This window comes from Chroicocephalus ridibundus, chromosome 4 (assembly GCF_963924245.1).
Source record: "Chroicocephalus ridibundus chromosome 4, bChrRid1.1, whole genome shotgun sequence".
NCBI lineage: Eukaryota > Metazoa > Chordata > Aves > Charadriiformes > Laridae > Chroicocephalus > Chroicocephalus ridibundus.
The window spans coordinates 32,971,759-32,998,196 of record NC_086287.1 but is presented as its reverse complement, the minus strand read 5'-3'; the positions used below and the strand labels follow the sequence as shown (position 1 = coordinate 32,998,196).

The following is a 26,438-nucleotide window of genomic DNA, read 5'->3' as shown; positions in this document are numbered from 1 at the left end:
TGCAATTCCATTGTTGAGGGAGACAAAAATAGAATGATGTTTGCTCACATCCAGTGTTTAGTGGTGAAGATTCAGCTTGTTCCTCTGAAATAAATGACCACTGTTCCATGACATGGTAAGGCATTTTATCAAATGGGAAAGGAGCATTTGTGATAAAGTGTGCAACATTGCAGTGTACTTCTCAGCCAAGCCAAGAGATGTGATTGTATTCCCAATCTCTGTTTCAGCCACCACGGCATTACGTGTTGACACAGGAGCTTTTAATGAGCAGCTTCAGGAAGCGATTAACAAAGCACTAGAAATAGATGCAATCATGCTGATTGGAAATTCTACCTAAGCTCCATAAACAAGACCGTAATGTCCTGCTACCATACAACTTTCTATGGTAATTATCCCTGATAGCTCCAAGACTTGAACTTTTAATCTGAGCCTACTCCAATACGATATTGATGGTTCAGTTATAATGAAACCAAAATCCAAAAAAAGCATGCTAACTTTTGTTGCTTTGGACACACAGTTGAAGAATGGATGTAGGGTTCTATGGTAGGATCCAAATTTTGTTCATACATGTAATGCAAAAGTGTCTCCAAGCATAATTCCCATGTGGCCTCTGTGGAAACAGACCACTAGAGAGTCAGTTTTCAACCATGCTTAGCAAAAAGAACCTGGAGCACAGGGTCAGCCTGTGGCTATGTTATCAGGATCTCTCACCTGTACCTATATATTTTCCAGCTAAAAATGTTCTTAGGCCTTAGACCATCCCACTACAGTGGTTGTTGACTATCTGTATGATAGATTGACTGTGCTTGTTAATAAAAGCTGTAATATTCTATTGTAACACTTGGGCTTAATGCCTCCATTTTAATTAATGCTATGACAAAAGCAAAAAAAATCTTTGCAGCATCAATCAATCTGTTTAAGGAATTTGTGAGATTAGAATAAAACCCTTTTACCAAACTGCATTTAAAATATTGTAGCAACCCCTGACTTATGAGTTATCAGTTTGTGACCTCTCCTGGGTTTTGATTAATCAGTGCGTAATGATTTTTGTTGCTATTTTAACTTCTAAGAAGGCTGTGTCCCACATCATGTTGTAAGGTCATTAGATGCTTTAGAACTCACAGTTTTTTAGTCTCTGGAAACAGATTAAGGTCTATCATAATCTGAGTGCCCAGAGTCCCCATGTAGTAATACTCAACTTCTTTAACAGTATAATGTTTTTTTTACGTGTACTCTATGGCCGCAAAGTATTGTCTTATTGATGGTTACTGGAAATATGCATCTTTTAACTAAGGTGTTCCCTTGACAGATATTTTTTGTAGTAATTGAACCGCAGATTCCTTGAGTCAATATGCATCTTATTGTAGCTGCAGAAAAGTCACATTTTCATGGTTCAGGTGTTAAAATAAAAAGATGTATCGGGTATGCATATTATACTGTGATATGTTATTGTCATCTCAGTTATACTTCCTAATATTGTTTGAAGGAAAAAGATTAAATTCTGCAATTGTATAGTCACATGAACATTTGTGACACACATATGCCATCTTTGGACATCCACATCTTGAGAGGGGTGATTTTGCTACTCTCAGTCTGCTTTGCACCTGGCTCCTTTTCCTTGTGAAATTAAAATGTTTGTCCACATCCAAACTTAAAGCAAAACGTCTAAACTTAAGTAAAAATAGCTAAACATGCCCCGTTTGTTGGACTCTTGGTAGCACAGAACACTGTAACAATAAATCTTATATTAATTTGTCGATTTTAACTACATTCTAAATGAGAAATGATACAGCACCAAACAGGCAGTATTTTGTGTAATGGTCATGTCTTTGATGAAAATCTGTTGAAATCATTGTATTTACAAGATTACTGAGCTTAGGTCTCTCTGGGTATTTGTTGGCCCAAAGGCACTTAGCCAATTAAGGCTATTGGAAAAAATGAAAGCAATCCAACCTGAAGCTTTCTGAAAGGAATCTTTAACACCATTTACTTCTTTTGCTGCGTAGGGACTGTAATATAGTTTTGGTTTTATTTAGCTGGGGTGGTTTTTTTAGGTATGAGAGAGAAAAAAACGTTTAATTCATTGGTCAAATTACAAAATAATATTACATAAAAAGCATCATAAACAAGTGGTTCTACAGTATCCTTTTATTAGGGAACAAGGAGGAAGGCGACCATGCAAATGTGGATGGATTTTTGTCCGTGGTGATTTGAGAGGCACACCCGTGAAGTTCTTATTCTTAAGTTTTGGCATATGTACTCCTCCCAGAATGTTTGCTTTATAAGTAAGTGAAGACCTTAGGTGCTTTAGCCAAATCAGCTGTGCAGGTTTGGGCCTGGAGTCATGACAAGTTTGTAACAGAGGTCTTGGGGAAGAATAAAACAACTACAAGTACACAGAATGCAGTCTGTTCTACTGTGGCGTTTTCAATAAAAATGGAAAGAGCAAATAGGTTGAGTCGCAGTAGATAGTCATGGGCTAGAATATGTGGTATATTTTTTAAAGGGTTCACATAAGACCAAATTGTTCAGTCTTTACTCTGGCAAAATTCCCTTTTACACTGTGGAAAGCTTTCCTAAATACAGTAACTAAAGAATTTGAGTGCTGCATGTTGGCTTTTCTTTTAAAGTTATTTTTGGAGCTTTGACACACATAACATCGATGTTAATCAAAATCTGCCTTAAAGTGCTGAGATAAAAGGTTTCCACTAAATTTTGTCTTGATAATGCAATAAAGTGTTATCACATTAGAATCCTTGTCAAAGTAAGGTGTCTAACATGTTTCTGAAAAGGCAGCATTTGTGAAAAAAGTTTTTATTGTTAGAAAAGACAGATCACTTTTGTTACATTGTAGGGCTTTAATTGTTCTGTTACTTTGTCTTAGCCTTGAACAGTCTCTCTACATGAATGGATCATATCTAATATTTTATATGTATATAAACAGAGGTTTTTAAAAATAATTTTATATCGCATCTGTTTTTACTGCATGTTGCTGCATGTCTCTAGAGACATACAGCATTTTTATTTTCAAGTAAATTTATATTAGTTACAGTCTCCAGCTGTTTTAGATATAGGATCATTTCCTGTTGGTACAGTTTCCAGGACAATTCCCTTTCTTTCTTCTCAGAAGAATGAGAAATTTAATTTAACAAAGACATCCTATAATTGCCTTTGTATCTAGCAAGGTATCTAGCAATCTAAATATTTTATTTTATTTAAAACATCTGTCTACATAATATCATATGACTATACAAGCCTATATCAGCCTTCTGAAAGACAGCTGCTGCCACTTTTATTTAATTTATAAGAGACCAACAAAATTGCTCCTTAAGATAAAGCCCGTCTGCCACTGAGTCATATATAAAAAAATTTTGCAAGATGAAAATTGCTTGCATTTACAGTTCTTGTTAAACTAATCTAGGTCTTTTTCAAATTTAGAAGCATCGTTTTTCCTTTTCCCTCGGCCCCCCTCCCCAATCGCTATGGAAACATAGGAGCTTTACATATACATTTTTTAGAAGCTCATTTTATTAAGATTGAAGGTACATTTCTTTTTAAGATGAAATGCAAACTAGAGTTGCATCTTAATTGCTTGCTTGTGGGATCTATTTATCTCCTGCTATCTTCATTTTCACAAAGATTTGGTGCAAATTATACTGGTCAGAATTTTCATGCATTTTTTCAGAAAATGTATAGGGGAGGTAATAACGTCTGTGTAGATCTTTATCTGTTTTGTGTTACTAAGCTTTATTTGCAGTGATTATAAACTGGTTTTTTGTATGAAGCAACTCATACTGAAAAGAAAATGTTTAATAGATAGTATCAATTTAGGCACAGCAGCCGTCCTAGAAAAACAGACATAGGCATTCTACAGTATGACTAAATAAGACAAGTTTACCTTTTCCAGGGAAGCAATCAAAATATTCCTTTTTGGAGAACTAAGAATATGAAAGGAAAATGTTTATGGTTCCCTACTGGCACACAGTTATGATTGACAGGAAAAACCAACATGTATGCCACATGAGACATCTTGTTCAGGAACTTTCAGGAGGGGTAGTAAATTGGTGTTGGCACAAACACAAAAAAATAAAATGACTTGATTCAGCAGTTTTCAATTCTAAATCCCCAGGCTCCAAAGAAAGAAGTAAATATTCATCAAATGATCAAAATTTATATTGATTTTTATTCTGCATTAGCAGCTCAAAGTCAAGATTCTTGACAGGGTGGATGTCGGTTTGAATGATTCTCTTTGAAATAAGGATACAGGCACTGGGCTGAGTGCTACTGTGCATTCCTGAACCATAGGAAAAGACTATTAGAACCCTAGGAAGCTAAATTTTTTAAAGCATAGTATAAAGGCATGCTTGTTCTGTACTGTTTTGATAACTAAATTGTTGTTATTAGTATGTAAAGTAATTCTTGTCGTTCCTGCTTTACTCCATCCTTTCCATTATCATCTAAGGACAACTTTTCTATAGTACTTCAAAGGGGAACGGTAGTTCACGTACTACAGGAACCGAGTTAATATCAGTACTTCCCAAAGTAAGTGTATTTTAGAGTGAAGTGCTAGTCTGGCAGAGCAAAGGAAGCAAAGATTGTATCTGCACATTATACATCTTTAATTTTGCAGTTTCTGCCATGGAGTAAATAAAGATCTTGGGGGAGGAGGGGAGAGAAGGAGGATGGAAATCCAGGGGAAGAGAATGTGAGCATGAATGCAGCACTGAAACACAAATGTGATGACTGTGATTACCGAGCTGTGAGATTTAATGAGAAAGCCTGTATTAGAGTGAAGTAGAAAATCATAACCATCACCTCTAGTCTATAGGAGTATAATTGGATCTCAGCCCCCAGCAAAAAGTAAATAAATAAGTTAGTGACATTTTTAACAAACTTAAATATATTGAGAATAAAAAGGGAAGTTATCTCCATTACTGTACTGTTGCAGTATACTTGGGGGTTTTTAAGTGTCTCAGCTTGCATTAAAATGAGATTCATTGCCGTAAAATGGAAGAAGAGAATAGTAAGTGTGTGTTTGTGGGGGGGTTAAATAAAAAGCAAAGTGAGGCAGAAATGCTGTAACTATCAAAGTGTTAACAAATTTCCCAAATGTCCTAGGTGCTTACAATTCAGCAAACATCTTTAACAGCATAGCTTTAAAATTAAATTTTACAAACATTATGGGTAATGCTTTAATAGTATGCAAATTGCAATGAAGTCAGCAGCGGCAAAGCTGACCTCTCAGCAATACAAATATTTTATGTTTAAAACAGTTATCTTTTTACAGTTCCCTCTACCTCAGTAGGTGTCAGGTACTTCAAGAGCCTCCTCATCTGAGGATAATAAATAAAGGAGCAGTAGTCTGTGCCTGCTTTTTATACATGGCAAGGCAGTTGTACAAATCAACGTATTAAGCTACATGTTTTGCCGTTGCTACAAGGATTGCTAAAATTTTTATTAATAATATTTTTTAAAATTTCCTCAAAATTCCTTTTTGAATTTTCTGGTTCTAATTTTCCTCAAAAGCCACATATATGTGTATATATATATATATCACATAATATATATCGATGGGAAAAATAATGTACAGAGAAAAACACTTAGCCTGCATTTCCCTGCTGTTATTAAATAAATAAATTAAGTAACATGCAGTTTTTATCATCCTTCATAGTCTGCCTATTCTTAATTAATCTTGCAGTGGAGGCAGAGTCCTGTGTTCATATCTGCACAATTTTGTATCATTAATATTTCAATATCTAAAAAGATTCTCCCCAGTAAGAGAAAAGAAAAAGTGGTCTTAATTTAAAAAAAAACACCCACAAACAAAACAAAAACAAAAACAAAAAAACCCCCAAAACATTTATATTTCATAGTAAGAAAACTTTTCCATCAAATATAACATCAAATAGACTATCTAGGCATGGAAAGACTCTCCTTCAATTTCAGAACAAGTCAAATAAGTATTCAGTGAGAATCTTTGAGGTACACTTATTTCCAAGTTTGGACTTGAAAATATTTGACAGTATTGAGCCTCTCAAAATATTTGACTCAAAATATTGAATCAAAAGGAGACTTCATCTCAAAACTTCTGCAATTTTGTGAGTTGGTATGTATAGGAAATCGTGGAACTAGTGGTTAAACGTATATATATGTATATTTGTAATGTTTAGGTCAATAAATATGAAACATTTCTCAAGCATGTAGAAGTTTAAAATGGAGCTACTTGGAAAAAAATCAAACTGTTCATGCACTACGTAAAATAAATACTATGTAACATGTTTACAAATGATAAAGTATTACTGAAAAAAGATTTTATATTTTTTCAGTAATATGGCATCATCCTAATAGTCATTTCTACATTTTATGTAGGTTCCTTTCAACTAAGTAACAGAACTGTACAAAAATCTCTGTTCATGAAAAGATATCAAAACATAAAACAGGAATACTACTACAGTGTGGTAAAATTAACTAAAAGTCAATGTGTCTTACCAAAGTAACTTCAGATTCATACATTGCAAGTTTAAAGAAGTAAATAATTACCTTGTATTTACTTCCAAATGAGATTTTTCAATGTAATAAATTCAGCTAACTTGGAAGCCACGTTCTACAAATAAGTCATCAGGTTTCACTTCATTGTGAGGCAGTACAGCTCCCAACAGTGAGAAAAGAGATTTCTCCAGAATATGCACAAAGTAGATCTCTGAGCAAAATTTCCAAGGAAAAGGCCGTAACATTTTTATATTAGCTCAGTCATGCCTTCCTGGGATGTGTTGGGTAGTTTTCCCTAGGAGGTATTGGTTTTGCAAGACCTACCTTCCCTCATTATTTTTAAATAGAAATGTACATGTCAATCTGCTGCAGAGACAGGGGCGGAGGAACGTGCACTATCACTCTGGAATCTCTCTTACACACATGTGCTGTCCTGAATTCTGAACATTGGTACCTTTCACCTTAAGGGCATGGCGATTTTGAATGCCCAGCCCTACAGATTGAGTTAGGCACATTGCCTGTCCATGGGGATTTGTACGCAAGCCTTTTAGAGGTGCATGACTTTTAGAAATATCAGTGCTTTGGATGATAGGCAGACTCTTTAACAATCTCTTTTTAAGCCACTTCATTGCACGAAAAGTGCAAACAGAGGGAATGATAGGAATAATCAGAACTGTGCAAATAGTGGAGGTTTTAATTAAGTAAGATTAAGTTTACAATTTTAGCACATTGAGGAAAGACTTTCTGTGTCTGACTAGTCTTTCCTCTTCTTGACTACTTGGGGATCTCAAGGCTGGCCTGGAAAGGTATCCAACCTTGTGTTTAAGTACAACATATCTGCGATCTGACCTCCTGTAACCAATTGTTTTCTCTGCCGGACAGGAAAGAAACCAAGACAAAAAGTTGTGCTGATTAATTGCTACTTTAATAGGACAAATTATTCTGGGTGTGTAGGAATGGGAGTGTTTGCTCTTACATTCTTGTGGCATGTGAAGAGGTGTCACTGAAGGAGCTGGAAGGCATGTGGCAGTTTTGATGACATGTGCTCTAACCGTTATGTTGATGGGTTTGGCTGGATCTGCATCTTGGTTAATTTGTACATTCTGCTTGCTTTTAGCAAGCACTGTTCTGCCATCCCAGCGCTTTCTCTTGTCGGAGCAACCTGTTCCCCACCTGGACCCCCATTATGACAAACCCTGCTTTTCCATCCTGCCTGTCACTCTCCTGTTCTGCAGGCTGGAGATGCAGACCTGCAAGACAAGAAAAGAAGCAAAAGATACTGGCCATTGTTCAATGCCCATTCTTACAAGGACTTTTTTTCACCTTGCAATTTTGGGATGCTATTGTCAGAAACTATTCACAGTCTTGGAAGTCTCTGGAGAGGTTAATCCTTTCATACTTTTCGTCAATGCTTTTTGGTATTTGTGATATAGGGAACTTCTCTGGGTACACAGCTGAGATCTGCTGGATGCACAGGGCATGGCATGCTCTTGTGTTGTATTTAATGTTACACTGAACAGAACCAAAGGCAGGGGGACAGTAAGGAATTAGACACCAGAGGTCCAGATTTTAAATTAACAGCATGATCAGGAGACCTCCATGGATTTGATCAGACAATGCTGCTGAGGCTGTGCTACTGATTGCATTTGCACTCCGCAGTCCTGAAGTCACAGGTCATGTTCCTAATCTTTATAACAAAACAGCAAAAAAACTACGTATTTCTGAAAGCCAAGGGAAACCCTGCAAAAAGGTCTTGCTGTTATTTACAGGCTTTTTTTCTTTCTTTCTTTTTTTTCCTCTCTGTTATTTCTGATCGCTCTGGGAACTGCCTGAAGTTCTGTCTTGTTATAACACAGCCCTACTCTATCTAAAATTTCATTTTATGGCTCCTGTGGACAGGCTTAAAATTCACTGTGCCGTTACTGCTGTTACTTAAAGTCTACGATGAGTTTAAGTACCTTGATAAGTAAGAATGTTGCCTTGTAATTTTACTCATTCTGTGTGGAGCTTTCACATTGTTGTGATGGTTTTAGTACACTGGAAAACAAAGTGATAAAGTTATTACCAATATAAAAGCATTTCTGAGATTTATGATGATAAAAACACTTCGCTAAGATTTTAACTGGTAACAAGCATACCCTGATTAACAGAATTAATTTCCTGCATGATCAAAACACAGCGTGTCCTTTGTAATAGGCCTATCAAATGTTCAGCTCTCAGTAAACTCATTTTATGATATAGGATTATTTTTTAATCTGATTCAGTCCTGAAGAGAGTGTGCAAGATGAAGGATGGAAGAGGCAGGGGAACCAAAAGCAGTAAGGGCAGCAGACTAAGCAAGCAGTCAACTGCAGCAAGGTCCCTGTCTTAATTATGCAAAGGGAGGTGGGAAAAAAGAGAAAAGAAAAAAAAATAGAAGATAAGAGTTACCATCCTGCTTCAAGAACAAAAACAGATGCCTACATTTAGAGTAGAAGAAGTACTTCCAAGAAGTCACTTGAAGTCCAAGCCTAACACTGCCAAATGATGGACTCGATGATCTTAAAGGTCTTTTCCAACCTAAATGTTTCTATGATTCTGTTATACAAGGCCATTTAAAATGCCAGGGCAACATCTTAGAAGTACTGCTTCTACCCTAAGCGTTTTTGGCAAGAGAAGACCTGTTGGCTGGCTGTGGGGATGGAGTGGTGGATGATCAAGCCTGTCTGTATAGAGTCCTTGGTCAAACTCTTGCCTGCCAAAGAACTCTTTCTGTAAGGTACATCTCCGTGGAAGGTATTTTGAGCCGTGTACTCCTCAACATAATTTTATTCAGTAGCTGCATCTGTGACAGAGGCAGAGTCTATTTCACATCCTGTAATAAAGCCTTCTCCACAACTTTATAATGTGGAGAGATAGACAGAATATTGTGACAGAAATCAACAAAAAAGGATTGAGGGCATAGATACGACCACATAAATGCTACTGTGATCAACTTTAGGAATTGCTCCCAATTTTATCTCTCAAGAAATTCACCAATTACGAAGATATAAAGAGCGCCAAGCTGGGATGTGCATCCTTTTAGAATGGTGCAGCTGAGTTTGCACTTCTATTTTATATATATATATATATATGTGTGAACCTCCTAAGTCTACATGCTGCATAATACCATCTGACCACTTCCTTGTTTGGCTGAAATTGGAATTTGTGCTTTAATTTAACAATCATAGAATAGAATTGCCTAGATGGGAAGGGACCTTTCAGATCATCTAGTCCAACCAATGTTTTTATCCAGCTTAAGTTCAACTAATGGCAGAGGAACTGAACTGTCCGTATTTCTTATGTAATTCTATAGTAATTACAGTCTAGTGTGGCACTGGTATAACTTTTCTACATCACTGTAGAGAAAGGATAATGGCAGATAGGATACTTTCATAATTCAAATTCAACTGAATGTATTATAATTTGTATATTTAAAACACAGAATAGTTTGCTTACAGTAACATAGTTCAAAACAAAGGACTTGTGCTCCCTGGGAAACAGTGTCTGAAAATACTTTCCTTTCAACACCAATTCAGTGATATTTATTCTAGTACATTCCAATAGAAAAAAATTTTGCAGCAGAATAACACTACCGTTGAGTTCTCATCTCCAATGTATATTGGTATAAATTTTGAGTCTCTCGTTTGATACTCTGTATACAATATAACCTTTCAGTCTCCTTCCTCCCACAGTAACAGCCATTATCCCTTGTCTTTTCTTTCTTCACTTCAGAATAAGGTCATTCTAACATGTAGGTCTAACAAGAAATACAATGTATTTTCATTGATTTGTATTGTCACTGATTACCCCTTCGTGTTATATAGTGATCTGTATAGTAAAGGACATTCTATGTTGTCATGCAAAGCCAGTCTTAAGGAACAGATTCTGCACCCCAGGCTCCCTCGGTTTATTTATAAGGTCTTGCTTTTTAGAAAATGAGCTTTCTGACAATAGCCTTGAAAATATTTACCATTATTAATCGAACACTAGAACTGAATATTTGGCACTCGTACAGAATTTTTTCACTGTTTTTCCCCAGAGACTACTGTTTTTTCATAGTCTTGTTCAGAGATTGGATCCTCCAGGCTCAGGAAAATGAGAGCATTTTGTCATTTGATTATTGGAAATATCTCAGTTTAATTTACAACAGCATATTGTAAACGCGTTCCATCCTGGTAGGACAGTGACTGTTAGAAAATCTCTTACAAGTGTGTAACCAGACCATCACCAACAACTTTATTGTGGTTTTGCTGCAAAAATGGTCACTTACAAGAGAAGCATGAAGTGGAAAACAACTGCCGAGTATCATTCCTTGTCATTTTTTTTCCATGTTCAATTTTTCACTGATTCTGACTTGTTACATCCTCTGAAAAAAAGAAGAAACTGAATTCCACTTCTAAGATGGGACAGTAAGAGTAAATGAATGATTGCCTCCCACCCAATTTCTATTAAATATATTTGGGATGATGCATATCTCAGTAGACTTTCTCAGGATTTGCCAGATATCCATGTCTATAGAGGTGTGTTTGTGGTAGAGGTTAAGTTCTTATAGTTGTGTTAAGTAACAAGAAAGTGTACGTAGGGCAATTTGAAAATGCACACTTAAAATAAGCTAGAAGGTAAAGCAAGTAGCTTTTCTATATTTGATTAGCAATTGATAAAGTTGCTCCTTTATTCTGCCAGAATACTGCAAAAGTAGTTCTTCATTATCACTAAAGATTTTAAGTTGAAAATAAACTGCAGTAGATTTATTGCGTATCTGTGCTGTGTACTATTTTCTAGATTGCGCTTTGTGCCTGTTAGTTCAGCTTCTGCAGAATGTAGGTTTTGAGACTTAAACTGATCAATACCTACTCGAGGTCTTCAAAGCCTCTTTGGATTTACAGTTGATATTGGTAGAACAGGGACAAAAAAAAATCCTTAAGTACAACAGTGAGATAGATGAATTCATACAGAAAAGGAATCAGAGAGATCCATCTGAAATTCTGCGCTGCCTGAGTTTGAGTTGCTGTAAGTATTCACAATCGTTGAAGACAGAAATTGGGTTTAAAAACAAAAATAGTTGATTTATAGAGGGATCAGATTTCTGAGGTACAAGAATGGGGACACAATTGCTTGTATTCAGGATTCGTAGAGTATGATGTTGCCGGAGTTCATAATCCTCAGTACGAGAGGGCCTGTGAGGAAGAAATAGTGGATTCTTATTCATCCTTCTCCATATATTTACTTACCCTTTCCCTTTCTTCCACTATGCTATTTCATCCTCCCTTTTCTTCTCCCTTTTTCCATACATTACTGATTTGCCTATTTACAAATATTTTTGCAAGTGAACAGAGAATTAAAGATCTGTGAAAAGCTGATTTCTTTATTTTTCCTGTTTCTAATTTTAAAATATAGAGGAAATTACAGGGAGGGGAATTAGAAAATGCAAAAAAACCCCCATGTATCTTAAGTATTGGGATAGCTGTGCTATTTGAGAAATACCATGTGTTTATATAGTTAAGTGCTGAGTTTTAATTAATGTGTGTGATGTTGCAGAGTTGAAGTTACATGTGAATTCCCTCCTTTTGGAGTACTGGGGTTGGGGGTGGTGGGGAGAAGGGGGTTGTATACATAATTTCAACAACAGCCACCACCACCCCCCAAAAAAAAAACCCCAAATAAAAACCCACCCAAAACCCATAGGAAAAAAGCAAGAATTACTTATCTTGATTTCCAAACCTGTCCTGAAAATCAGGGAAATTATTTGCTTAAAGTTTTCCACAAGATTTCTCCTCTAGGCTTAAAACAATCACAGAAGATTTTAATTTATAATATAATTGTTTTAGAAAGTTACTGGTCACTCACAACAGGACTTTAGACTGAAAATGTCAGTCAACCATAACTAAAATAAAAACAACCAGTGAATAACTGCTTTATGGTAAGAACAAATTCAAAGAAAAAATTCATAGCCTTATGTGCACAATACAAAATTTTCAGCTGGAAGATTATCCTTACTGTGGAAGAATCCTTCCAGAAAAGAAATTTGATCAGGAGCCCCTGTATACTGTGGAACGGGATTGTTTATTAACTTAAAGGAAAATGCACTTGGGATTAGAAGGGGAACAGGAAGGTGATGATGTTTGGGAAGGTGATGATGTTTGTTTATTTGCGCCTTTTGGTCATTTCCAAGTTATACAAACAGCCGTTTTAATTATAGTTCCTGAAAAAACATGTTTTAAAGCTCTCTTAAACCTCAACATTTTACTCTAGCACCACAGTCCCAACTAGTTAGTCTTGTATTCAGATAATGTTTCTTCATTGGTAACCCTACATGGTTTAATTTTCCACTATTTTAGACTAGGTATGGAAGTCTTGTATTTCATTTATGTACACAATAAAAGACCTGCATGGTTTACTTGGAATTTTTGTCTTCTATCTCCTTGGAAAATTGCTAGTATTTTTTGTTGTTTTTTTTTATTTTAATTTTTCAAAAACCTATTGAGGTTTACTGCCAAAAATAACAAATCTCACTGTAAGAAGCAACTGAGAGAGAAAGCTGTAAATGTTTGAAAGAGAAATTTTGAAAGGAAATGGAATTTCCAAATCAGGTACATTATTACTCAGCAAAAATTGCACCAAGGCAAAGCATAAGCAAATACACATAACTGTTATTACCACGAGCTTATAAAGACATTCCAGACTTCCTTCAGACTTTCCCTACTGACATTCTTCAGTGCCTCTTTTCCTTCACTTGCTTGCATTTTTCCTAGATTTTGCAGATTTCCGTTCTCCTCTCTAGCTCTTTCACTGCTTTCTCTTTACAGCTGCCTTGTTTCATAGATTGGTAACTCTGTCGTGCTGCCAGCAGCCAGGCAAACTCTTCACTATCCTGCCTCCCACAGTAGAAAATGCAAGAGAGTCCTTACACAAAATTTCCTGCGCGCTTGTTGCATTTGCTTGCCATAGCACTAAATGGTTAAGCGGGCGTTCGCCTCCTAATGGAAGTAAGAGTACATAGTTACACAGAAGTAGCAGTTTTTGAAGCATTATCAGAATTTGTAATGTGTTTTTCTTTCGGTGAGGCATATTAAAAGAAAACAATAGCATATTGGTCACAAAGTGCTTTTGAACTTGCTCTACCCTCTGTTCTTTGTCCTGTTCCTAGGGGCAAGTGTGGCAAAACAGCATATTTCATCCTTTTATCATCTGGTTCTCTGAGCCCCAGAATCAAACCGATCACCACAGCTGCAATAAATAAAGTGTCTATTCAATAAGTTATGATGCCAAATATTATTCTACATTCTTCTGGCCAGGCAGAGTCTGATAAAAAACAGCACATCTCACTTATTGCTTTTTTCCTTGCACTCAAAATTGCTGAGTAATCAGTGGACGCCAGATATGGGAAAGCATGATGTGAATACTGCCAATTTGCTTGGTTTTGTTTACACTTACCGTTTAAAACAAAAATACCTATAGCAATATGGCTTTAATTAATTATGAAACACAGGCAATGTGTTAACAATATCAGTCTTGAAGCCTGTAAGAAATGTAATTTTATGTATCTACCTGTTCTGTCATACTGCATGATTTCTAATATTTTTTCATTCACGTCCAGACATTTTTATGCAGCATTTGATTGGATGTACATCTTATCGAATATATGGCACATTCTCTGATAGAAACCTAAACAGTTCAGTTCTAGCATTTGTGAGTACACTGTACTTGTATCTGACTTAACAGTTCGGCCTTTTTGATCATCATGCAAATGATGGTGTGAGTCATTTGGTTAAAATTGTTGCGGTCCAAAAGTATTTGTTTTAAATGCATTCTTTCTGAATTATTTCTTTAAAAAACTTCTGTTGTGTTTTCTTTTCTCTTTGTTTTCTTTCTCTAGGCTGAGGTTCAGCTATGCTATCTGGAAGCACAAAGAGATGCTGTTGAACAGATGTCCTTAAAGCTGTACAGTGAGCAGTACAACACTAGTAGCAAGCGAAAGGAAGAGTTTGCTGATATGTCAAAAGTTCACACAGTGGGAAGTAATGGGTAGGGAACTATTCTTTTTGTTGTTTTATTCTCACTGATCTGTATTTTTTTTTACATGATATACTTTTTCTTACTTCTAGTTAACCAGGATTTTTCTTCCTAGGCCAAGAGGCCGGGGAAAACTCTTTCTATATATTTATTTTTTCACATATGAATGCAAAAAATGGGTTCTGGATAATATATCCAAATCATGGTTTGTTCATAGGACTACCTAACATAATCTAATAGCAATCCATTGTTTTGATTTTAAAAAAGGTAATGTGTCCTTTTGCTTCAGGTTTTTCTCCTCCGATGGCATCATGTCTTTTGATTTCTTAGCATCTTCCAAGGAAGCATCTTTATAATGTATTAATCCCTCTGCAAGACAATTCTCTATAATTCTTATGCTACTAGTGACTAAGAAATATGAATGTGAAGCCATTCACTTATAGTTTACCGGTTCAAACATCCCAGTTTTGTACTTCTAGAAAGCTTTAACAGTTTTCCCTTGACTTGGTCTTCTCAGTCTTTTTTTTAATAAATGTAAACACACTTACCCTCACACACGTATATATTATATATGTAAGTGTATCTATAAAAGCACTATTTCTTAACAGTTTGAGCAAAGAATCTTGGACAAATTTATCACTGGACTATGATAAAATGAAGTCTTGGTGGCCTCCCCTTTTTCACATCCAAGAAAACTTGTAGTTCTGGTTTAAGACTTTTTCCTGAAGATCTTTTGAAAAACATGTCTTCCAACTGCTAGCTCCCCTAAATGAACATAAGAACATACCTGTGAATTCATAGTAGTGTGGGGCAAAAGCAGTTTGAAGAAGTCAACTAGTGCCCATTGTTTAGGTCCACCATCCTGATACAAGTTTTCTCGTAACCAGTAAATACAGCAGAACTTTTGCCAGCAGTTTCCTATGCAAGGAAAGTCACCGACCAAGGTGTTCATGACTTCTTTATCTCCATAACTTCCTTTTCCAATTCTTAACTCAATGTTGAGGTCTTGGAAACACAGTTTTATTAAATTACCGACTGTAAAGATAAATGAGCCTTGTAAACATCCCCTCTTATTATACGGAAAGATGACTGTTTTAGAAAAGTTGATGTGGGCTAATTATGTAGGATTACTGAGATCTTGATTACATATGCAGAAATCTGTCAGATTCTCAAACACGACAGTGCAGCTAGTGCCAACCATAAAAATAATTTGTTCAGAATTGGTGTGTATATAAATGTGCACGGGGGGCTACATGTTCAAAACCAGCATCTAATTTCTCAGCCATAGCTGAATGTGAGCAAGACTTAGGGTTAGAATTCTGTGTGGGACATAAGACAGTAAGACATCAACGACATTTGATTTTATTGAGGATAGGGGATGTAAAGCTTTAAGTCTCATGGAAAAATCCAGTTTGTTACTCTACATACCATTTGTGTAAAGCAAAAAGGCTCTTAAATGCACTTGTTTGTGCTTGTAATTACATGCTTATTACTGGAAATGGTAATTACTGGTTTTCCCTACCTTTTCTGTGTCATGGCCACGTTTCTGGGCCCTTATGTCTATCCCAGCTCCTAGAGGCTCAACAGTGGCTTAACGGGCCAAAGGACCAGAGGGAGACAAATACAATACCATGTATTCAGCCATTACAGAAGTTGGGGTGGGCTGAATTCAGATGGAAAACTTCCAGTTGAACTAGTCTGAGGTATTGTATTGAACACAATGGAAATGCCTTTCGGCTCTTTGTGATACAACATTTCCCTACTGCATAAAAACTGGGGACAAAAAACTGGGGACAGAAATTCCACCATAGGATGACCTAACTAGAGACTGAGATCTCTACAGAGACGGGGCCATTTACACAACTGGGAAAATTAGGGTATCTATCCATTAGCTGTTGTGGAAGTTTCGCCTAGGAGAAAGAAGAGCGTCTGTAGTAGATGGAAAATTGTTTATATAGCGGGGGGAAAGATTTGGGAGGTGACTTTGTGTAGGAAGTAGCCAGACTGAGATAGGTAGGGAAGTATCTGCAGAAAAGGGTGATGCCAGTGGGTGTGTAAAGAACAGATTTCCTGCAGAACAGCGATGCTGTTACAACAGCGACAGAGAGTGTTCTCGTGTATCTGCATGGAAATGGCTAAAGGGACAATGAAAGAGAAGAGACTGAACACCCGCTGCAGGAGAACACCAGCTAGCCAGGCAGCAAGAGGTAACCAAGGGCAGTTGAGAGCAGCTGCAAAATGTTATAGCAGATCTGGGTGAAGATATATCATCCCCTCAAAGCCAAGGCAGAATTTATACAGGTACTATTGGGAGATATGGTTACAATACTTAAAACACCATGGCACAACATGAAGGAGAGAGATCCTGGGATCCTGTCATCATTGGGCCTTCACAGATGAGGCTTTGAGATAAATGCATTAAAAGGGGCTTCAAGTATGCATAGAATATAAAGCAATTTTAAAGCTGTTAAGGTCACAACTCTGATTTCTCCTATATCCTTCTAATAAAAACATGTGTATGGAAAAGAGTTCCAAACAATGATGACCCAGAAACTTCAAAGAACTTTTTGTCTGTCTGAATTTTTTTGTTAAGCATACCAGTGTGTTTACAGTATTTCTCAATACCATGTGAGTTATACCATCAAAGAAATAATACAAACTGGAAGTGTGTGTTAAACATGGGGAAAAATGCTGATGGAAATAGCTTCACATTCCTGTTTATTTATTAATGCCACAGACGAACTGGTTTTCTCATGAGAAAGGTGCTCATGAATTTTCATTCAAAATAATAAATTGATGTCCACATTTTAAGAAATATGTTTAGGGTTCAAGGGATTAGACATGCAACTCTGCATATCTGATTCCCTGTTTACCAAGATAAAAATATACTTCTTAATGTCATTGCAGTTATTATGTAGCTAATGGTTTTAGCTTATTAACCAACAAACCTATATTAAGGAAGCTGTAGTTACCTGCCCTTTGACTGATGTTGTAGCATTCTTGTTGGCTAATGTTTGGGTACTTTTAATGGAAGAATCTTTTTTTGCAATAAACATATGACCCAATTTATTCTTTTTTTAGCGATTGGTGGATTTGGGTAATCAACCGTAATTAGATCTTTTCTATAGTTCTTGCATCTGTAACACAAATCAGTATTTCAGAAGTTATGCTTTCCCTGATTCTGCCTGTGGCAGTATGAAAAAAAGATCTGCTAAGCCCAGAAAAAATAGATTCTGAATAAAAAAAGAAATATTCAATATACCACAGAAATACCAACAGGTACATTTTAATCTTAACCTGTCACTGATCCTACAATTGCTGGATTTTCTGAAATATCTTTTTAGGGGTTTAGTAACTTATATCCTCTTCCAAATAGTAACTTAATAGTAATCAGTAGATGCATCCATTTAGATCTGAGGTATTCATGTTAAAAACAAAGCTTTTTTTTCTCTTTTTTTAAAAAATAACAGTTATTTTAGAACTATTAAAATATTGTAATCACATTTAAAAAAACCACACAACAACATAGAAGATGCTTTGTAGGCTAACTTCACTATTTTCAGGCTTAGGCAAATAACTGCCATAGACAGTTTGCTTAAAAATGTTCCCAGATGACTTTATTTCACAGCAGAAAACCAAAAAAAAATAGAAAATAGGCACAGACTGTAAACTGGGGGGGTGGGGGGAGAGGAAAATCTCCATTACATTTTGCATCCCTTCCCAGGCTTTTTCCAATGAATCCTGTTTCTCTCACTCTTCATTTTGGGTTTAAGTTCCTGTTTAGAACTTTAGAATCACGGAATCATTTTGGTTGGAAGGGACCTTTAAGATCAGCAAGTCCAACCATTAACTTTGCAATGCCACATTACCACTAAACCATGTCCCTCAGCACCACATCTACATGTGTTTTAAATACCTCCAGGGATGGTGACTCAACCACTTCCCCGGGCAGCCTGTTCCAATGCTGACAACCCTTTCAGTGAAGAAATTTTTCCTAATATCCAATCTAAACCTCCCCTGGCACAACTTGATGCCATTTCCTCTTGTCCTATCACTTGTTACTTGGGAGAAGAGACCGACCCCCACCTCGCTACATGATCCTTTCAGGTAGCTGTAGAGGTCGATAAGGTCTCCCCTCAGCCTCCTTTTCTCCAGGCTAAAATAATTTTTTTAGCCATGTTTTAGCTAGAAATCAAAATGTTCAGCAGTTTCCTAGTGCTTATCTGGGTTTTATAAAGGTCAGGGAAAAGTGCTTTTTTGTGTCTTTAAAGGACTGATTCATTCTATTACACCAATAAATGGACAAAGTTGGACTGTAACTAAGATGTGGTTCTATAGACGCAAAGCAGGTGTTTGGATCCAGCACATGTTCTGCCCATTATAGTAAAATCCCAGTTCACTTCTTGGCGCAGTTTCTAAAGGCATCCCATCCCATTCTGGCAGTAGCAGGTCACGAACATTGGATGGAGGCTTTGATTCCTGTCATCTTCATATCTTGATTTAGATTTTTCACTGGTAAAAACTGGCCAAGTCCAACTGAATCTGTAATTATTTATATAAAATGAAATCTAGTCTCTTATGTCATAAAACATATGTTTTAATTAATGCCTGTCAGTTTTATGCCTTGGGATAATATTTGGATAAGACAGAAGGGAAAAAAAGGGGCAGTAGATACTGAAGATACAGAATGGTTATATAGTTTTCTAAGGAAGGGAGAAAGATTCAGTATCACTGCAATTATACCATTCAAAATGGAGTTTAGTTTTATTTTAGTTTCAAAATGATATCTCAGTCGAATACCTCCTGTAACAGGAGAAAAGCCCTGAACTCCAAATGAAGCTATTATATTTCAGCAATAATAACTTGCCCTTTTATGCTTGCTCTTCTTTATAATAACATCACTGCTTACCTTCTCAGGGCAGCAGGCAATTTTAAGTAAGTGCACCTCATAAATTATCGAGTAAAAGTATACTAAGTACAGTGGATTAAACTAGAGAGTTACTTCAGAAGCAGAAATCAACACTTGTGCATTATACATTGTCGTCAACTCATTGAAAGTAACACCACAGAAGGCACATGCTTTCTTCTTGCTTGCTTGCTTGCTTCCAGAAAGACAGTTCTACTTGTCACAACTTTATCTATAAGCTTTCAAAATTGCCATGCATATGGTAGTCTAGTTAATAACAACTGAAACTGTGATAGTATTAATAACATTAAAAACAAGTTTAGTTTATTGTTTCTCTGATGAAAGACTCCTATTTTTTTAAAGACGTTGCTTAAAAAGTTGTTAATAATTGGAGAAATTAGCTTTAGTGGAACATGCGCTATTGTTTGATCAATATGGGGGTTTTTTGATACTACTGACAAGGCTTTTGTTAGTTCCGATTTTGCAAGTTTGAAGATCCCTTTTCAAGGGGTATCTTTTTGACGAATGTGCAGATTTTCAGCATGTACCTTCTGTCTTGTATCACAGTGTTTTAGAAGAATCTATGCTTTACTTATTCACTAGGCTTTCAATAGAGAATCACATTAATCCTTTTAAGCTCCTTATTCTAATGATTTATTTTGTTGAAAACCGTAGTGATCCTCCTTTGAATTTTAATGATTGCTGGCTATTCAAGGATTCATTGTTTTGACTTCCTGTCCTTACCTTTGTTTCTTACATGTCTGTAGGGAACACCTGTCTAATACTGTATCTGGCCTTAGTTCTCACTGGCTTACCATATTCACTCAAGCCTATCTTAAGGCGTTAAGTTGAAATGCTAGCTACTCATCCATGAAAATAAACGTAGGATATTTACAGAGATAGGCAGGCAGACAGCAGAGGGATGGCTGAATGGATTGAGTCATTTCTCGATGAAAATAATATTTTTATATGAATTATATCAAGATGATTGTTGCATAAGTTTGCTCAATATAAAGTCAGCACTTCAAAAACCATTAAACAAGAACATCTATGGGGGATTTCCATTTCAAAATTTTTGAAGCAAACGCAGTATGCCAACAGTTGTCAGGATTTGGCATCAGCCGCTGAATTTAGGTCATGGCACTGGCTTAAATTGGATTTCAGTTTTCATTTTCATCCACTCTGTATAAATACAGAATGTCTCTTTAGAAATATAACTAGGAACATCATGAGTTTTCAAGAATATATTATTCTAATACAAGATTTTAACAACTACACAGTATTTATGCATAATACATTTTGTTCCTTATCTACAGCCTTTTGGACTTTGATTCAGAATACCAGGAGCTCTGGGATTGGCTGATTGACATGGAATCCATCGTGATGGACAGCCATGACCTGATGATGTCAGAGGAGCAGCAGCAGCATCTTTACAAGGTTAGCGCTACCGTTACTGCCTTTACCTAGCTATAGAAGATCTGATTAGCTTGACAAGTCTTTCTCTCACAGGATATCGCTGCGTTCATTGTATGTATCATGGTGTCTATTAGAATTCCCTTCCCTGTCCCCAACCTCATTTCCATCCCCTGTGCGCTGACAGGCTGCACCGACATCATAATTGCAAGAAAGTTCCCTTTATCACATTCTATTTGGTGTAATTCTATAGAAGGACAAAGATTTGTCTTCAAGATGAATAGAAATAAATGAAACTGCATTAATAAATAGACTGAAACAAAATGAAGGAAAAAATGAAATGGTAGCATTTAACAAAATGTGTTTTGATTGGAGCTTTCAGCTGGATTTTTATCCACCTTTCAGACCTTTTCTGGAAAGAAAGAAATTTGCCTTGATTTTGGTTTGCTGCTGCCAGGATACAGGACTCTTCCAATTTAATTTTTATTAGCTATACATAAAGCAGACATTGTCATGTTAAGTCATCGCACTTGCTTGTGATTTCAGCAAAATGATTATGAACTTGCATATTGAGCATAGATTCTTCATCTAACATATATACACACACACATGCATACACATGCATACACATACACACACAGTTTCTCTTATTTATCATAGCAGCCTTAGCCCAGAAGCTTTATCACTTCTTTTAGATAGACAGTACTTTTAAGAAGTTCCTCAAAATGTGTGATTTGATCCTAAAATTGATTCAAGCTTCACTGTGTGTCTGAGAAGCTGTAGTCTGCGGGTCTGAGGGGTGGTGGGGGAAAGCAAGGAGGGGCTTTCGACAGAAATATCAGGCTGCAGTAAATCTTCCTCATTTAGGCAATTTTTATTGGAGTAATTCTGACAGTTGTCATCCTTGAATTGCTTTGAGCATATGGCATATTTCAAAGAGCAGATTGTGAATCATAAAAAATAAAATTAATAACTAACCACAGAATCAGCAACAGTATAATGACAAGAAACAACTACCCTCTAGCTTTTTTTTATTTCTTATCGAATAAGTGGTACATTCAAGGTCAAATAGAAGTTGTTTTCTTTCTTCTCTGATTGCATGATTTGATAATTTCTTAAATATAGTTTGTTTTTTCTTGCTTTGGCATCCTAATTTCTTGGTGGTCGTCTTGCCTTTTATTCTTTCTACTTTTAGTTCTTTTATTTAAAACAACCAGTGAGAAAGGATTGTCACATGAGTTAAAATATGTTTATAAATGGAAATGTGGTTCAGGTCCAAACTGTTTTAGGCTGCAAGTGAGTTTAATTCAGTGGCCTTCATTTCTTGCTTTGACAATTATTTCTTATTTTTGCTAATGTCTTTTTCCTACCTTTCTAAATACTTAATCAGACTTAATCATACATTAACAGTCCTGGCCCTGGCTAGGCTCAGAAATAAACAATGTCATGAATGGGTAAAAAGTTTCTTGCGAATCTAAAATAAGATATTTTGGTAGTGCCTGTCCTTATAAAACCAGCTTGTACCATGCCTAATCTAACTACTAGTTTTAGTCCTATACTAAAGAAATCAATAAACATACATTTTAAGCAAACAATCCATCCATCAGTATGAAAAGGAACAAAGCTTAAGCAGCCAGCCTGAGTATTTTAGGTGCTATTAAGGTTACTTCCCTTTCCAATATCCAAATGTAACCATTAAGAATAATTATAGATGGTAACGCTGGTACAATAATGCATGGTGAGAAGAATAGAAGAGGGCGATAATTTAAGAATTAGTTTGCAGTACGGTATGGTAGCAAAATGACGAATATTGTATGTTCAAAATGGGAAGTAATGGTCTCTTAATATTATGAAATTCTGTATTACGATAGGCATGACACTTCCAAAAGCAGAAAGTTCATGCCAGAGAGAGTAGCTGAGCCTGTGCAGCACAGACAAACCAGCACTGCTGCCAGAGCACAGGCAGCTTATTTGCTCTGCAGTCATTAATAGACCCCCATCTCAAAAGTACCTATCTGGTCACTGCAAAACCACTTGAAGAAGGGTAGGAACAGACTGCCTGCCCTCCCGCGGTGGATATTCTCTGCATACACCTGTCTAGTGAAACAGCAAGCAAATTGTTAAGGATTGAAGGAAGGACTTAACTAGAAATGTGGAGTTTGGTTAAGAGATGACTAAGGAGTGTCCATAAAGCAGGAGGAGTATTTGCAAGTGACGTAAAAAGCTTGAGTGCATACCATTAAGATCTATTAGCCTTTCAAAAAAAAACAAAAAAACCACCAACCAACCACCTTCCGAAGAAGTGTTGAAAGCCCCGTAATTTCAGACATTTAAAAGTAGACAAAAGAAAACATTAGCAAATGTAATTGAGGGAACAATTCTGCACTAGCAAAGGAGAGATCAGATAAATCACTATGTCTTTATCATCCTTAATTTCAGAGATCCGCGTAACAATGAATCATGCCCTCAAAAACAGTATTAACGGTTCTATAAAACTAGCCTAGTAAACCTCTCTTCTAATCAATCGTGACACCCTTTTTATTTGGAGGCTTTTATACAGAGTCGTGGATGGTCTGGTGCTCACAGCTAAGGGGCAGGAGCGCTGCCTGCGCTTCACAGTGAACACAGCCATTCTGGTCCGTAGGGGAAGAAATTTCTCTGTAGCACAGAGAAATTCAGGCAGCTATTATTATCAGAATTCCTCAATGATGTGGGGTGTTATGAAAACACAGGTCTTGCTTCAGTCGTTCTTTATCAGTTACAGCTTCATATGTGAACCTGCTAATTGCACCCTCTGCATTTTGGTGGATTCTCCTAAACCCGCAGATCCCTCTTCTCAGTTATTGAGCTGACAAGTAATTGCAGCTCTGAGCCAGCTCAGCAAGCCGCCTCTGCCAGGGAACCTGCTGTGGTATCCCTATTACCAACAGTAATCATTGCCCCTAAGGAGTCTATGAATGGGAAGGAGCAATGATAAAACAGGTAAATCGGAAGGGAAAAGCATACATTAAAGCAGCATAACGTAATATATAACTGCTAAAATTGCATATGGGAAAATAAAATGTATTTTCATGGTTAGACTGTTTTCCCAGAACTCTATTTTCAGATTTAATATAGATTTAAGTCAACTCTCAGCTTAATTTTGTTTTGTAATATTCCAGGAGCTTCATCATTTTTTATTAGGATCCTTATTATCTCTCTTTAACTAGGTTTTATTTTTCCCTTAATGTAAGAGGAGCAGCACAGCCCTATTTATTTTCTTAAACTCTGAATATGTATGTATAACTTCCTCTAGATTTCCTAGATTTTAGTGCAAAGATTGACAAAAAGAGAGAACTATTTTTGCTCACTGTGCTCCCCCATAGCCCTAAATGATTTCAGCTTTGGAGTCTTAAACTAGCTAATGATTTTGAAAATCAACTAGTGTTTGATAAAATGGCAGTCACGGAATGAATTGCTGACAGTTTATTTGTCCTCTAATGCTTTATCTATTAACGAAGAAAAAATTAAAAGGGGCATTTCCATGTTTTTGGACTCTCGCTTCTTTGTACTGCTGTAATAGCTCAGTTTAATGCCAAATGTATCATGTTTATTTCATTTTAATCTACTGCATGTGAGCCTGATCTCATAAGCTCTAAGTACACAGAAGTTGCATTGACTTCAGCTGTATTCATATGCCGTTACTGGAGGATCAAACCCAAAGAATTTAAACTCTGCTAATTAGCCCTTTAGTGGGAACTTGAGTAATTCTGTACCTTGAATGTTCAAAAATGAAGCAAATCAGTATTTACAGGAACTGTGGAGATTAGAAATGAGTATACTAGGCAGAAAAGTTAATGATAATCCTTTCCATTTTCCTCAGAAGATTAATAGCAAAACTTAATTGTGTTAGATTAAAACCCCATTTAAATAAGTACAGTATGATTGTTAAAATTGTTAGTGTGTTCAGAATAAAATTAACTAAACATTTTAAAATATCAAATAAAAGAAATGATATTTTTCTGTCTGATTACCAGTAATGTGTGGTGGTTTTAATACAAACTGCATAAGCTGTAAGTCTTGCACTAGTAAGTCTTCAGCAGCGATGGTCGTGATAGATGGAAAAAGACCCTTCTGTAGTAGCGCAAAGATTTGGAAAACATTTAGTTGACACGGCTTTTGAGCAGGTTAACTGCCAAACTATTTCCGCAAAGGGAAGTGGTTCTCTGTATTAAATAACATGAAAATGCACATCAAAAGCTAAGGATACCTTTCAAAAAAAGTTGAGGGGGGGAAAAGTCTCCCAGCAGTTTTTGTTTCCCTACTGGAAGCTCTCCCTCCTCGGAAGGTGCAGTTCCTTTTCTCCTCTGGGTGTGCTGCTGCTCCATTGTGCCTTTGGCGCTGGCTCAGCGTGCTGTGGCCCTGAGTGGATCAAACAAACCGTGGTGAAAGTTTCCCTCATTTGCATCACTTCTAGACAGCCCTGTCGTACTCTTTGCTGACAGGAAATCACTGTCTTTGTCACCTTTTTTCAGTGATCTCCTTTTGGCAGAGATTGGCCATGTGACCAGGATTAATCACAACAACAGTTCTGGCTCAGAACTCAATGACATGTTTTCCTCAGCACTTCAATAATGGTGTAGAGGAGTCAGTAGGAAATGACTACATTAATTTCAGAGTGAAAAGATAATTAACACTTAAGGACTAGTGCTATAACCTATGGAGCTATTATTCAAATTAAAACTAATTTATTGCAAACTTGTGAAAAAAAAAAAAAAAAAAGAAGTCCTGTCCTTTAATGCAACTGTTAAAATAATCTTACAAGAGTCCCCGAGTTTCAAAAGAAGCGCAAACTATATTTAATGCGGTAATATAAATATATAAAAACTTAAACATTTGAAACTGAAGGCTGAAGTATGTAAAGTGCTTACTTAGATGATATGAATAGGATACTGGCAAACAAAAGCAGCAGTGTGCTCCTAGAATGCTGTGCTTCAAGGAGTTTCCTTGGCAACAGAAATGCAGTTCCAAAAGTAGACAGAACTTTCCTCAGAAAACATACTATTAATAACAACCTTCCGGAACAACTTGGAACAATTTGACTACTTGGCAATAATAATGCCAAGTGTTCTGCAAATTAATCTAACACATAACAGTTATATGTTTCTCTTGCCCATAATTCTCCTGAACGGGGGGACTGAGTTCTCTGCTCTTAGAGGATACAAATGGGCAAAGCGGTTCCAAATGCTGTGCAAACAGAGAGAGGGCTCAAATAGCAGCAGCCTTTAAGGATCAATTAATGTGCTTCATATCATTTTAACTTGTAAAACAGATTAGTTTAATTGGATTACTTTCTTCCATTTAAAACGAGTCCTGCACACCTAGTGAAGCCACATTGAGTTCAGTCTTTATTTCAAGCAGATTTTCTGTATAAAGAAAACTTATTAAAAGTTTAACAGCCTGTAGAGTGATATATTTGGACAATATGCTTAGGGGATTGGTTATAAACTGGAAAACGTGAAGATTTTTGCTCCTACACCGTGTATTCTGCACAGTCCGGGATGCCTTCTGTCTGTCGGGTAATCTGTCAGTGCCTGCACAGAGCTGCTAAAACAGT

The 26,438-nt window shown here is 36.5% G+C and overlaps 1 protein-coding gene across 4 annotated transcripts in view; it reads left to right on the top strand.

Moving 5' to 3' along the window:
- Positions 1 to 26,438, top strand: part of AKAP6 (A-kinase anchoring protein 6) — a 292,205-nt gene that overhangs the window by 187,366 nt on the left and 78,401 nt on the right. For all 4 annotated transcript variants that reach the window (XM_063332211.1, XM_063332212.1, XM_063332209.1 and 1 more), the window contains exons 8-9: positions 14,387 to 14,535; positions 20,746 to 20,866. In XM_063332211.1, coding sequence (XP_063188281.1) covers positions 14,387 to 14,535; positions 20,746 to 20,866 — 270 coding nt within the window. The remainder of the gene's footprint in view (positions 1 to 14,386; positions 14,536 to 20,745; positions 20,867 to 26,438) is intronic.